The 15,381-nt window shown below is 40.5% G+C and overlaps 1 protein-coding gene across 1 annotated transcript in view; it reads right to left on the minus strand.

Annotated features, from left to right (window-relative positions):
• Positions 1 to 4,003: 4,003 nt before the first annotated feature.
• The window catches only part of clpb (ClpB family mitochondrial disaggregase), a 35,708-nt gene continuing 24,330 nt past the window's right edge, over positions 4,004 to 15,381 (minus strand). Inside the window, exons 8-16 of the mRNA XM_073484842.1 lie at positions 11,538 to 11,615; positions 9,151 to 9,206; positions 8,900 to 8,944; positions 8,334 to 8,495; positions 8,091 to 8,247; positions 7,865 to 7,938; positions 7,604 to 7,723; positions 5,742 to 5,846; positions 4,004 to 4,356 (exon numbers count right to left, since the gene is read on the minus strand). Of these exons, the coding sequence (XP_073340943.1) occupies positions 4,159 to 4,356; positions 5,742 to 5,846; positions 7,604 to 7,723; positions 7,865 to 7,938; positions 8,091 to 8,247; positions 8,334 to 8,495; positions 8,900 to 8,944; positions 9,151 to 9,206; positions 11,538 to 11,615 (995 nt within the window). The 3' untranslated portion in view covers positions 4,004 to 4,158. The remainder of the gene's footprint in view (positions 4,357 to 5,741; positions 5,847 to 7,603; positions 7,724 to 7,864; positions 7,939 to 8,090; positions 8,248 to 8,333; positions 8,496 to 8,899; positions 8,945 to 9,150; positions 9,207 to 11,537; positions 11,616 to 15,381) is intronic.

Genomic DNA, 15,381 nt, shown 5'->3' on the forward strand with positions numbered 1-15,381 from the left:
ACAGAAAATCTTGGGGCAAGATGGCATCACCCCAATTACTGAGTTCTGGTTGGTGTCTGGGTCTGTGGATCAGTATAATGAAGCTGCTGTGTGCAGTCTGCTGTAAGAACTGTACTTTAATGGCAGAACCCAGCGTGGGAACGTATTAACACTGAAATTAGGAAACGATATTTGTCATCCAAATGCATCTCCCACTTTTCTCGTTTCCCATCTCCGTCCTCCTCCTTCCATGTTTCCTTTAACCCTCGTGCTCACTTCTCAGTTTCGCTTCTCTCCTGCGCCTCGACCCTCGCCTCCATTTGCAGCAGAAGGTGGAGGAGACAAACCAGGACAGGGAGGGACAGACAGACAGACAGACAGATGGACAGCAGAGGAAGAGGCGGAGGGGAGTGAGTGAGCGAAATCTAGCGAGATAGAGTGAGAGGGAGGTTAGGACGATGGAGGGCCAGGTTTCTGTTTCTCCATAATCTAATCAGAGAAATGGCAGCAGTCAGAAATAGCCTGACGGACAGACTAAGAGCCTCTTCTCTTTTCTCCTCCTCCTCTTATTCTTGTCTTCCTCCTCTGGGAGGGTAAATGGATACACACATGTGCGCACACACACACACACACGCGCCAGCTCGACTTCCTAAAACCATAAAGTGTAGATGCGTTTGAGGCTTAGAAGAGATGGGAAAAGCCTTGAGGTATCACAGCAAAACCTGATCCAGTGTCCAAATGCAGCAGACACTTTTTAAAAAGCTCTGCTGGTCTGGGGCTCCTTTCTCTGTGTTTACAACATGCAGATGACATTTCAAGTGAGCAATTTGTTAATAATACAACCACAGAACAAGTTAAGATTCACGAGTAGTTAGCAGACAAATATTCCCCTCTCTAGACCGATGATTAAAAGGGAAGTGGGTGGTAAACAAAAGAGGACGAGTTGAAAAAATCTCTGCTTTTTAGTTCCTTGAAGCCCAACTCATGACCAGACAACCTTTTGTGGATGTACTGAATATAAAAAAAACAGACAGTGGTCGAATACACAAATGACTTCCATAATTATAGGTGCGATATGTAAGAATTTTAGTGTAGAAAATTCAAAAGTTAATTAAAAATATCAACAGAATGTGAAGAAACATCAGTTTCTACTTACTTTACTAACCCTACCACGCCACAGTCTGGACCGCTTACTGCATGGCTAACTGAGCTAACCAGCTAACGGCAGCTACAGTTAGAAGCAGTCAGTGGTTACTCTGTTGATATGCTGCCCTTATTTTTAAAGATTTTTTACTGAGACTGAAAAGTGTTAGTGGAAGAAAATTGGGGACATAACTAAGAATTATTTTCATCTTATCTTTAAGTTTAATCTAAACGATCATTTTGGGCTCTGGTTACTTGGCAATTATTTCAATTTTCTCACAGTTTAGGTGACAAAACACGTGGAAAAAATTTAATAGTCCAAAATGACGTCTACTTTGACTGACTTTTCTTTATGCTTAAACAAACCAAATAAACAAACTCTCTCAATTTTAATGACTGAATGAACTGAATAAACAAACTGACCTTGAAGGACAACACAGTTTCATACTGTTTAACTTTGTTTATATGTGGCGGACCCTGCCACCTTTGTAGCTTCAAACAGTGTTCTGACCTTATTTTCCTCTGAGAACAGCTTGTTTATTCAGTTATGGAAAAAAATAATTATTTCTGAGTTTGTATTATTACCTCAATAATATTGTAAATATTAAAATTCTGAGTTTGAGTTTCTTCTCCCAAACTACATAGTGCCCCTATGCGTCATATAAAACAGAATAAAGCATCAAATCATCGCATTAAAGCTGGAAGCAGAAATCTTTAGCTATTTTGCTTGAGAAATTACTTTTTAATCTACTAATCAACTGACTTATCATTTCAGGCCTGCAAAAAAATGTCTGCGGTGTTTTACTGTAAATCTGCTGTGACAAAACAGTGCAGTGACAGCTGCGACTACGTAGATGTGAGTGAAACAGGCTGCATGTGTGTGTGGTTGTTGGGGGGTCCAGGCGGAGCACAGTAAGAGTGAATGCGTCTTTTTTCCTGCATGCTAATTCCTCCCTATAGGGAAGACATTCCTGCAGGGTGTGTGTATGACGTCCTCTACATTCCCTCCCAGCGTCTGACACAGACCCCCACACAGAGCAGAATTCCAAGGAAATTCCTCTGTCATGTTGTCTCACAAGGTGGACAAGCGTTATTGTTGCAGAATTCCCACCCAGGCACTGGTCTCACACACACACACACACACACACACACACACACACACACACACACACACACACACACACACACACACACACACACACACACACACACACACACACACACACACACACACACACACACATCCATCCATCCATCCATCCATCCATCCATCAGGAGTGTCGGTGCAACACAAACAGAACAAAACACAGAGGAATTCCCCTTTTTGTCGTGATGACTTTATTTACACGGTGGAGGTTGGGATACAAGAATGAAAAATGTGGCTGGAGCACATTTGCCGCCTTTCTGAAACATTTATGAAACAACACTTTGAATATTATTTCTTTATGACTCTAAATTCCTCTTAATGTCACACAGAAACACACTGTGCAGCAGCAGAGCACTGCGCCGTGACAGACGAGACTTCTCCACATTAACATGCATCAACAGACACAATTCACAAGGCAGTTATATTACCCATCATTCAAATGGGCTGCAAGACATTTCTGCTCCACTAAAACATTCTTTACTAAAATGAAATGAAGAAGCAGGTTGTGTTTATTTATCAGTGAAGCTCTGCTGGTGAGGATTTCTCCTGAAGTGGAGTTAAAGTGAACACAAGCAAACTCTCTTTGGTCATTAACACTTCCTCTTCCTTCAGTGGCTGTCATTCATCCAAGTTTGGCAAAACAATTGTCATTTTTAAAAGGTGCAATACGTAAGAATTGGCCACGTCTAATTCATACTCCGAACAGACAGGGGGCAGCACATCACCGGAGTAACTGCTGACTGTAGCTGTTGTTAGCTAGTTAGCTCAATTATGCACATTGCCGCCTTTTAGCTGACTCGGGGGAGTCTTGCTTACTATCCGACTACCACTTCTTGAGGTACAAAGTAGCTTGGGCTAGCTGGTTAGCATGCTAACCTCAATAGATATCTCTGCAACACAAAACATTGTCTTTGACATTTGGTCAGAACTGTTCATCACATTCTGCTAATAATTTATTCTTTGAAAGCTTAAAATTAAAATTCTTACATATCACACCTTTAAATCAGATTACCTGGTATATAAGAGATGAGTTTTGATGCTAGTTGCTATGCTATGTTAAAATTGTAGGTATAATAAGCTAAAGCTTAAGGCTAAACCTTTTCGTTCAATATTTTAATTTATTTTTAGTTTCCTTTTAATCTATTGCCTTATTGTTATTTATTTCAATGTTCATTGATTTTGGATAATTATTAATAAACCAATAAAACAAATGACTTCTACTAGTTGACATTTTCCAATTGTCCATTTAGATTTTTTTCCATTTGACATCCCCCATGACTACAAAATCGTTCAATATACCACTATTAACTACTATTAACTTAACGTACATATATCTTTAATACATATTAAATATTTTGGCTGTTTTCAGTGTTCTACAACATAAATTGGACGTTAATGTATCACTACATCACAGCTAAGTTGCTTCTACTACAAAATAATGCAGCAAAGCTTTTCATCAGCTAATAAGATGGCTTCAATTGACTGATGATGAGATGTTTGATGATGATGATGATGATGAAGCTGTTCAGGCACGCTGAAGCCTCTATGCTACTCATACAACCACTATCTGACGCTTTTAGTCCTTTCCCTTCTGATATGAAAGTCTGTTGTAAGATTCATTTTATGGTCTAGTAGTTCTAATTTTACAGCACGCTGTTGGCAGATTGTGTACTGCATGTTGTGTAAAAGTTGGCATGTTTTTACTGCATGTGTGTACTGAAACAGAGACAGTGATGTGTTAGACAGAGGTATTTTTATTGGTAACATCCATCTAGAAACCATCCATCTTCCTGACGCTGATGATGATGATGATGACGAAGATGATGATATTGTGAGTTTAAAGTGTACATGTGTGCATAAATATCTGATATATCCTCTGTGTTTCTGTGTCAGTGTTCAGGGCTAAGCGGTGGACGGATGTCCAGTGTTCTCGATGAGCTGTCCTCTCCGACCACCTCCAGGCGCAGACTGGGCGCACTCCGCTCCTCCTGGTCCTCTGATTGGACAGACAGGCGCAGGGTGCAGCCTTTGGGCAGAAGCTCCTGCTCGTACGCTGCGGCTAACTGGTTGACGACCCGCCGCTCAACCTGAGGGATCAGTGACGAGGTTGGTTAGTTAGGCAGAGTGTAGACACTGGTTTTTAATGCAGTATGATGGTTTTCATACGGTGATGTAGAAGTTGTTTGGCCCATTGTCTCAGATTATTCACTGTAGTTTTCCTATTTTGCACTTTGAATATTTCAGTCATGAATTAATTGACTATTATTGCTTTCTACAGCTTTGCTGCTAGCTTCCTTTAACATGTGCGCTGATATTGAAGATTTTCTAATTTCTCATTACTGGTCATTGTTCTCTGCTGATAGGACTGAAATATTTATGACAGAAAGGAGGCGCGATACTGGACTTTTGGCAGGTATCCAATATTTTCAAACTATTTTTTTCCACATAATTGCTGAGAACATTACATTTCTCTGGTAGTGGAATTAAGGTGGTATCATTTACACCTATAACTGGCAGATGCAGACATACAGTGCTTTTTTTTAAAAAATGTGCACATTTACTGGGCAAAATAAGAAAACCACGTGGTTGGTTGGTTTGCGCTGTGTGTGCATAAGGGCAGCGTAAACATATCGACAAAAATGTTGATATTTTTAAGCCTTTATCGGTCCATACTGACGATGTGCCGATATTAATCTGCAAACCCTCATGATTGATCAAATATCTACAGACTGAAAGGCTATTTTTTGAACAAACATCAGACTAAAATTAAAATTCCCCCAAAACATGACAGGGCAGCACATCTCGAAGTTCCAAGTCAGGGAGGACGAAATACTAACATTTCACTAGATTATTTGGCTTATATCACAATTATTATCACTGTGATGTGAGTATTTTGTCCTCCCCAACTTGGGAATTTGAGATGCGTGGCCCTTTCTTGATTTTTGGGAATTTGCTCACTGGACTTTTTGCGTCCAGCACTTCACAAAGAATCTCATTGTTGAAGCTCAACCTCCTTTTTCTATTCAGTTACACTATAAAATGTGAGAAATAGGTGAATAATCCCCAAAAACCCAACGTGATGTCTTAGCCAATACATTTTAGCCAACACTGCTGTCAGTTTTACATTTTACTCACCAACACCATTGTGAAATCAATGGTTGTGTTGACATGGCTTTTTCAACATTAATTTAATTACGCAAACTATAAGTCTGTAAATGTAGACATGAGAACATTCAGAGGCACTTCCTGGTTGCTGGTTCCTGGTCTGCAGCAAAGCTCATCTAGCAGACTTGTTGTGTCTCCAGATGTCAGTACTGAAACTGGTCAGTAAAATCTTATAATAACTGATCAAAAAGATGTTTGACACGACTAAAGCAAGACTTCCAGACTTCTAGAAAAAAAAGACTGTATTATAGTATAGTTAATATAATTAAAGCCTTGTGACACCCTGGTGTGGCAGTCTGGGTGTTACCTCATGTTTGATGGAGCGTGCTCCGTAATGCATGTTATACCCGCCCGCCAACAGGTCCAGAACTGGGCGGTCCCACTGAAGAGTGATGTCATGGCGTTGCTTGGCCTAATGAGAAAGAGGGGAAAAAAGGGAAAATAGTGAGAAAGAAAAGAAGAGGTTAACTGGGTGTGTCGGTGACAAGAGCATCATCAACAGTCCAATCAGAAAGAGAGGATGGTGGCGGAGACGTATCGAGGAGAATAATGAGTAACGAGATTGCAAGGAGGAGACAAATGCCAAAGCAGAGAGGAGATACTGTCACGCAGCATGTCTGCCAGCGCTAATCAACAGGCCCTTAATGCGCTTTAATCAAACTCCAGTCAATAGAGCTGCTCATTTAGCTCCTGATGTAAACACTCCCTTCAATAAATACAATGCCATGTTTTACTCCAGAGACATAAACTCTAATATTACAACACTACTAATACTGATAATGATAGCTAAACATTTAATTGATTTAATATAAGTGAGTGACAAACAAATGGCTCATGAGGGTTCTGTAATAATGAGATTTCAAATACAGACATGCACACTGAAACACAACAGAGACACTAACAAACAGATAAACACACAAATACACACTACACACAGCAACGTACACAAGACAAAAGACGGATGCACTGAGTGAGAGTCATGAGTCAGGACCCTATCAGTTGCCTGCAGGGCCGATGTCGGCCATCAGGACAGCAGCTGTAATATTAATAATTAAATATTGATGAAGGCTCCACATGTTAAACACTGTAATCACATTATAGTGAGTAGTAGTGGCACATAATATTGATCTGTGTGTGTGTTCCTGCACAGCTCAGCGGCTGCAGGACGAAGTGGGGCCTTCTAGTCCCAGCGGAGGACACCCGTGATATAAATGCAGGGTGCTGAGAAGAATCCTTCCCGCAGATACACACAGAGAGGCTTTGTTTAGCATGCTGTTGTGCTCGTCTCTTATCTGAAACAGCACAGAATTAAACAATAATGTGACTCGTTTGTTTGGATTGTAACTCTAAAAACAATAGGGCTGGGTTTTTAAATATGATTCCTGATTTATACAATCCTGAGATCAATCTTTTAACAATTACCAGTAGATGCTGGTCTGAAATCAACACCAGCCAATTGCAAATGTGGTGGATATTCTGTTTGGTGAATAAATCTCTGAATGCTATCCGCCACACTGGTGGGTACAATCATGTAAATAAAATATTTACGAAACATGAGTTTCACAAAGCACAGAGACAAGGGCTTCATGATGCATTCAGATGCACCTATAATCTCAGAAACCTATACTCTAATGGCCATGAAGATTGTTTAAAACAGGAATGTTTTTTTTTGTTTTTTTACATTATTTTCATGCAGCATGTTCAATAATTACATGCAAAAATTACCCTAACCCAGAGTCAGATTATAACCAAGACCAGTTAATTCATTACTTAATTTAAATATTGCTATTTTCTATAATGCATCAGATTAATGGGTTCCTTGTAATGGTTTTACAGCATTAGTTTTCTCAGAATCTCTTTTATATCCAAGCATAATTGGTATTATGACCGAAATATCTCTAAATCGAAGCAGGAAATCAGTGGCGATACCAGCTCCATCAAACACTACAAATACTATAAAACATGGTCAGGGGTTTGTTTCATTAATGAACAGCACAGAGGCTGGTAGAGTGAATAGTGCAGATTTTGTATAAATTCACAAACAGCAGTTAACAAAAAAAATATTGTTCATATCGGCCATAATCCACTAGGCATTCTGGATCGCCAGTTAACAGTTTTTTAAAGGATAACATAATGTGTACATTGTGATATACACACAGTGCTGCGTACCTTCTTGGCCCAGAAGTTGAGCTCTTTGCTGACCAGCTGTAGCAGCTCTGAGTGACAGAACGGCAGGAAGTATACAATTTCATTGATCCGGCCTAGAAACTCGTCCCTCCGGAAATGAGCCTGCGCAGGAACCAAAGAATTAACAAACAAAGCCACTCAGGCCAGTTACAGTGAAACAGTGCAGAACAGCAAACAGTTAAACTACAAGATTCAAGGTTTGTTTGTTTTTTTTTATAATCGGTGTGTATTTTTTTTTTTTACCTTCAGGATCGGTCGAATAACAGATTCTTTAAACTGTCGGGAGATTTTGATGTCGTCACTTTTCTGTACATCCTCTGGAGAAAAGCACATCATTGATATTAATGTCACTTTTGATTTTATTTACTTGACCTTTGGCTACGTGATGGCTGGCAAAGTTATTTCCATGTGCATCATCTAGTTTGTGTTTACATGTATTAGTATGTACGTGTTGGTGTGTTTCTCTCACTGAGGTTGTCGGCCAGCTTTCTGCGGCTGACCTCTTCTGCTTCCTGTCGAAGCTGCAGCGCGTGCTGAGCGATGTCATCACTTGCTACATTAGACGTCATGATGAAGATGGCGTCTTTACATTCGATAGTCTTCCCCTTACCGTCTGTGAGGCGACCCTGAGAGAGAGATCAATTCATTAAAGTTACAACACCAGAAGAATAGAACTTCAAGAAGTTGTTTGTGTTTGTGTCTGTATACACACCTCGTCAAAGAGCTGCAGCATGATCGTTAGAACATCAGGATGGGCCTTGTCTACTTCATCAAACAGGACAACAGCGTTGGGACACGCCTTCAGCAGCTTGGTCAGCTGACCTCCTTCCTCATGTCCCACGTATCCCGGCGGGGAGCCGATGAATTTGGCCACCTGAGAGACAAGAGAGGGGGCGAACAATCAAAAAAGTTAACACTTAATTAAAATACTGAGGTGGGGAGACTTGATGTGGTTCTCGAATGTAACATAACACAACTCTGATTCACTGATTAAATCTATTCATCACCAAAGTTTGACAAAGAAGAGCAGAAAAGGGTAAAAAAACAACATTAATTTTGGTTTATGCTTCCATTATGACTTCCATTAGTACATAAACAGAATGAATCCAATGCGTCATTGCAGCAGAGTGATGCAACTATAACAGACACTCTCACTTGAAATGAATGAATCTCTGTTAGAGCGACACATTCAACACAGTGTGTGTGACTCTATCAAAACACTCTGGCTGCTTCCTGACTTCACACTCCCGTATTTGGAACAGGTGAAAGGCGTCTTACCTCGTGTTTTTCCTGGAACTCGGACATGTCCATACGGATGAAACCCTGCAATCACAAGACAGGTTAACCTCCCCAAGGGTCACGACACACTACTGTCTCAGTGTGTATTATTGAGTTGAAAGTGTGGTACTGATAGTTACCATGGAAACCGACACAAATTGAATTCTCTGTCATTTCTTCACTAAATTAAATGTCTGTTTTATATCTGTGAGAAGACCCTTTTTCCACGTGTGTGTGTGTGTGTGTCATACCTTTTTGATGTCCTTGTGCATGTAGCGAGCCACCTGTTTTGCCAACTCTGTCTTTCCTGCGACAGACACATCATTTAATTATTCAATTTCAAACAGGAGCTTCCTCCATTTAATTATTTGCCTTTTTAAAAATACATGGGAATGCAAAGATTTTAGTAACTCTGGAAAACAAACAGACTCATTTCAGACAGAAACACACTCTGTCCTTCTTTACGCGCTGGTCTAAACCCCCGGTGCCTCGCCCTCTGCAAAGCCTTCAATCATCTCCTGCTCTCCAGAAGCAGCTCACATTATGTTTGTCAGTAAAATATTCTGCATATAAATGCTCATATATGATATTGATGTCTTGTGTTTGGTATGCATATGATGTGTGTGTGTGAGAGCGAGAGAGAGTCTGTGTGTGCGCCTGTGTCTTGTTGCTGTGTTTAATATTGATGTCTCATGGCCACTGCTTGTCGCTAAAGGCAACAGAGAATATGAACACCGTCTCTCCTTCATCTATCTCTCTGGCCTGTCATTTCACCATCTTCCTCTTTTTTAGCCGTCTATCTGGCCCTCAATATCCCTCCACTCTAACACACAGACACGCACACTCACACTTCTTCATCTTGCTGCTGTTTGAGAACATTTGAGCTTTTCTCTTAACTCAAGATGCCCTTTAATATTGAACATCTGCTGATAGAGTTGATCTAAAACGCTGTGGTACACAGTCGCTCTAAAGAACAATTCACATTCAATGTTTTACTAAAAAAAACACCCTGTATTTTATTCGGACATGTTGTACAGTGTCCTACAGTGTATGAAACGCATGTGTAGAGGCGTGTCTGTGTGGCTCTGTCGTAGCACAAAGGTCCAGACTGAGTTTCGACAGTCTCAATTCATCCCCAGTGGATATCATTAATTGAAACTGCTGGCTGTTGTTGTATTGTTAGTGTTGCTGTGAGATCTGTTCACTCTCTGCTGTGTCGGGTCACAAAGAGTTTGTGTGCAATCAGCTGTTTTTGACAGCTGGTGTACCTGGAGCTGACATGGATGGAGCTTTACAGAGCAAATACTGATCAATATAAAAATGTTTTGATTGATCCTAAAATCAAGTTTCCCACTTTTACTTCTGAACCATTAACTGCTTTTATAAATGTGCTTTTGCTTTTTTTGGACTTTGTATTGACTTCAGTTGACTTGACATGCTGTACACTCACTCACTACCTTTCCATGCACACTTAAGTCGAGTTTAGTCGGTCATAGCTCGATTAGGCCATTTAATTGGACTACTGCCATTGTCCCACCAAACAAGCACCAGGGGAGAATCGATTTATTGACGGAAGTATGTCCGACTCCACCACGGTAGGTGGCGATATGTACCGTTTTAGCTAGGTGCTACTGGACCTTCATCTGGTTGACCTATTACGTAACATACCAAACAAGTTAAGAAGCGGCAAACGGGCTGCACAACAAAACGTAAAAACACGGATGACTTTTCACCGCTGTACATTTTGTACGTACTCTACGCTTTACTTTTAGTACAAAGTTCCCGGCTTCCTGCTATGGATTTATGCAATGGCCGTCTTCTGGGTCAATGCCCGGTGCGGGGACTGTAGTGTATGCGCAGAACGCCAAGACCAGTTCAGGTCCGACTAAGGCTTATACATGAAAGAGAAAATCAACTTCCAACCGCATAAACACTAACATGTTTACACAGACTTTAAAAGTCCGGTTTAAGTCGGACTAACACAATAGTCCAACTTTTTCTATCATCATGTAAACGTAGTGACTGTTTATGTCTGTGAACATCTTTGTAGATTACTAGTTGATTGAGAAACCAATGAGCCAATCAGAGTCGTTGTGGGTGGGGCAAAATTTGGGGTGCGATTTCCGGGGTGTTCTGTCATTTAACCGGAACCTGCGTTTTCCATGGTTACATGACGCTAATATGTACGTTCACTGATTCATGAAGATCTAGCAAAAACTAATTTCTTACAATGTATCAATTCAATTGATACAATTTGGAATCACATCGCAAGCTTAATATCCAATCCAATATCCAAAAATAATCGCAATATAATATTCTTAGCCTTACTACACAGTAAATTAAGATACCTTGGAGACAAACTCATTAACAGAATACTATCTGGAGTTTCTCTAATTTGTGATTTACAATGTAACACGTGCTTTTGTAGTCTTGTGTATTCGGTTTCTTTTGAAATCAGCAGACTGGCAGGTGGAAAAGACGCCCCATTCAACAAATTTCAGGAACTTCACTTACTCAAGTGTTCTGTTTATTTTGGCAGCTACTTTTAAAGGAAACTGAAGAGGTTTGTTTTGCCATCACTTGATGAGATCAAACTAGTGGGGAGGTGCTGGGTGTGAAAGATTTGAGAGTAATTTACCAATTCCTGATGAGCCGAGGAAGAGGAACACGAGAGGATGCTCTTCATCGTACCAACCGTTCTCCTTCCTCCTGATGGCTACAGAGGGACAGAGAAAAGGAGGACTATTATTTCACTCATTTGCATTTGTTGACTTTTCTTTGCTCGCTAAGTTTCACCCAACTGAACCGAGTTGACCTGAGGGTGACGGGTATCCCAGAAACTATGATAAAAGAGTGAGAGAGCAGGGATGAGAAAAGGGTCAGAGACATTTGGTGGAAAAAAAAGCAGAAAGAAGAGAGAAAACAGAGCAAGAGAGCAAGATGAGAGACCTCCAGAAAAGCTACCCACGATGCCTCTCTTCCCCCCTCAGTCAGTGGGGCCATTAGCCAGCAGTAATTGTGTTAGCCTCCCTGGCGCGGCCATGGCGAAATCAGTTTAGCATGGATCGCAGCCTCACACACACACACAGACACACACGCTTGCTTAAAGAGGAGTGCCTACCCAACCCTGCCATCACCCCAGCAACCACACTCACACACATACACAAAGACAAGATGATGAGGTGGGTCGGAGGGGAGGAAAGAGTGTATTTGGCCGTGGTTTCAGCCACTCGACGAAGAAGCAGACACCAGCACAAACTCTGTTGAGAGGCCAAAAACCAGAGCGATAGGTGAGCAGGGGTTTGCCAACAGAATCAAAACGAGCACAGTGGCTCAGTAGATTATTGGTTAGCATGGCTGCCTTGAGCAGAAAGGCCCTGGGTTTGACTCCAATCCACTTCTATGTGTTGTCTTCATGTTCTTTCTGGCTGTTTTCCATTTTTCTGGTCTCAGTGTTGGCCTCGAGATTGACTGGAAACCTGTTCACACTGTTCTGTATCTCGAGGAGCTGCTGGCTCCAGCCCTCACATTGATAAGTGGGTATAAAAAACAGATGGATGTATTCTGATTGGATCATTAATGAAAGTTAGCATTTAAATCTTGATGACAGTTCCCTTTACGAGCTGTGCATCCACCACCATACCTTGCAGTACAACGGATAGTGGCCTTAGGGCTCAGCAACATAGCAATATTATATCATTATTGCCATATGAGACTATATAATGTCTTAGATTTTGGATATCGTGTTGTCTTTTCCTGGTTTTAAAGGCTGCATTACAGTAAAGTGATGTATTTTCTGAACCTACCAGACTGCTCTACTTTTTTTATTACTTGCCTTTACCCACTTAGTCATTATATCCACATTACTGCTGCAGAGCTTTTATAACATTTCTTTACAACCTTTACATGGTATCATTTTCTTACAGTACTGTACATCCAGCACAATAATACATGTAACATTTTGTTGGGTCATTTTTAGGTAATAAATGACAAATGTTCGCTCTCACCATTTCTATTTGTCCATCTGAGGGACTTGTATCATCTCCACTGTAAACACAACATACTGTAATTCTGTGTTTTTGTTTCAGAGATTTGAATATTTTAAACACAAAATATTCAATCCCTCCAAAGTTCATGACACTACTCAACAAAAAAACAGGTTAACTTTAATATAGTTTATAGGCTAGGATGGTCTTACAGTTTTTATGATTACTACCTCATTTAAAAAAAAAAAAAACGTTCTCACCTCACAGGGCTTGTGCAATAGTTTACATCTGTTTATTTTAGTGTATATAACTTATTGTGTTTTGGGTACCACTGTCTACGCTGTATTGTCAATCACATATTGTTGTAGCTGTATGAAGCAATAAAAATGTCCTCATGGGGACAATAAAGCGTGTCTTATATCTTATAAAGAATTGTTTGTGTTTTTGTTAGGAGCTATGACAAGAACATCCAAACGATTAGTAAAATTATGAGTATAATATGGTCGTTTTATCGACATAAAAGTGTCCAATTTTTAATTACAATTTTCATCGTTGGCCATGTTGATACTGCCACTACAGGCCAATTTTTCTTAGCCTGACAGAGCCACAACACATAAACCTTGCCCTCCTCTCTCTCACACTAGGCCTGTCTTTCGCTTTTTTTTTGGACAACTTAACCTCTGGATTGTAAATTAAAAAACTTAAAACATGGGTCCTAAAAGTCTTTGACATCTTGAAATCCTGTTCATTCAGTCTTTGGCTTTACAACTTCTGGCCAATTGTTCCTCAGGATACACAAGTTCTCAGCATAAATGTCGTACAGTTAGCAACACTGTTTGATATAATGAGCTTAAAAAATGCCTCTCAGGGGTGTCAATTTCTTGGCACAACATCGAGTCCAGCTGGAACAAGAAAACAGGCAGGAGAACAGCAGGATTCAACTTTCTGCAACAGCAAAAGTGTGTCCAACAACAAAGCATCTTTTACCAACCTGCTGCAGCTTTGAGGCTCCGTGTGTGATGCAGTGAAGCTAAAAGACTTCACGACAGACATGAGATCTGAGTGCTAAACTAGCTACTAATAGCTGATAATCATAAAGAACAGATGCTTGGCAAGAGAAGCAGAACGAGGAAGGCAGAGAGATGGTGAGATGGTGCAGCAGAGAGGGAAGCAGCAGGAGGAGCAGAGATAAGGAGAGGAAAGAGGAGTAAGGATGTAGAGGGAGATAAAGAGGGGAAAGAGAGAGGAGTGATGGAGATAAGGAGACGGAGGACGAGGTAGAGAAACAAACGAGCGTGTCAGAGATGGACACGGAGATGAATAGTGACAAGAGGGGCTCCAAAGCTCCGTCTGCTTTATCAACGGCTGTGTGAATGACAGCGTAACCTTCTGTGTGTTTGTGTGTGTTTTAGCTGATTGAGAGCGACTTTGACAGAAGGGCACATTGACATTTCTCAGAGGACCCTGACAACAACGAGGAAAGGAAGGAGGAACAAAACAAATGAAAGCTTACTCTCACTCTCTCCCACATGCATACACACACACACACACACACACACACACACACACACACACACACACACACACACACACAGAGTCATAGCATTGTGTATTGGGCAGGTCTGGTTGGCTCTAACATGATTACAGAGGGATGATTCTCTTCAATAACTCTTAGCCCTGAGAGCTAAACCTGGATCAATCTAACCTCCTTCCTGTGTGTGTGTGTGTGTGTGTGTGTGTGTGTGTGTGTGTGTGTGTGTGTGTGTGTGTGTGTGTGTGTGTGTGTGGTTGTGTATCTTGCTGCTGGCCCACTGTTCATCATGAGGAGTTCAGGTGGAAACAGCCTTTTTGGAGACATGACAGCACACCAAATGTAACAAATAACAACAAACAAACAAACAAACGAATAAACAAACAAATGAAGAAATAAGTAGGTAAGTAAATAAATAAATAAATAAATAAATAACAACAATCAGAACATCCAGCATGACATATTGAATTATAAACTAGAATAGCACTCGATAGAGAGCATAACTCTGCCATAACCTAGAAGAAAAAAAGGCGAAATATTTGCCACTACCTGCTTCTCAAATGTGAAGATTTACTTTCTTTTGTCTCATTTTTAAAAAATGTATATCACTGTTATTGGTGAATATCTAATTTTGGACAGCTAGTCAACAAAAAAAAGCAATTTCAAGGCATCCATCATCTTGGGTTTTGGGAAATATTTGCTTTAAAAAAAACAAACAAGGATAACAGTAAAGCCAGACAGGAAACAGGGAGAAAGAATGACATGTGACAAAGGTCTCTGACTACAATTGAGGGGACGCCCCTGTCACTATTTTCTGACATTTTACAGACAAAATGATTAATAGAAATAAGGAACAAATTAATGGAAATGGAAACATTTTCACTCACAGACTTTTTTTTACTACTGTATGACTGTGTGTTGCTTCTGCGATGACATAACCTGGTCATGTTCAGCTCTTTATCTCT

Source organism: Pagrus major, chromosome 2 (assembly GCF_040436345.1).
Source record: "Pagrus major chromosome 2, Pma_NU_1.0".
Taxonomy (NCBI): domain Eukaryota; kingdom Metazoa; phylum Chordata; class Actinopteri; order Spariformes; family Sparidae; genus Pagrus; species Pagrus major.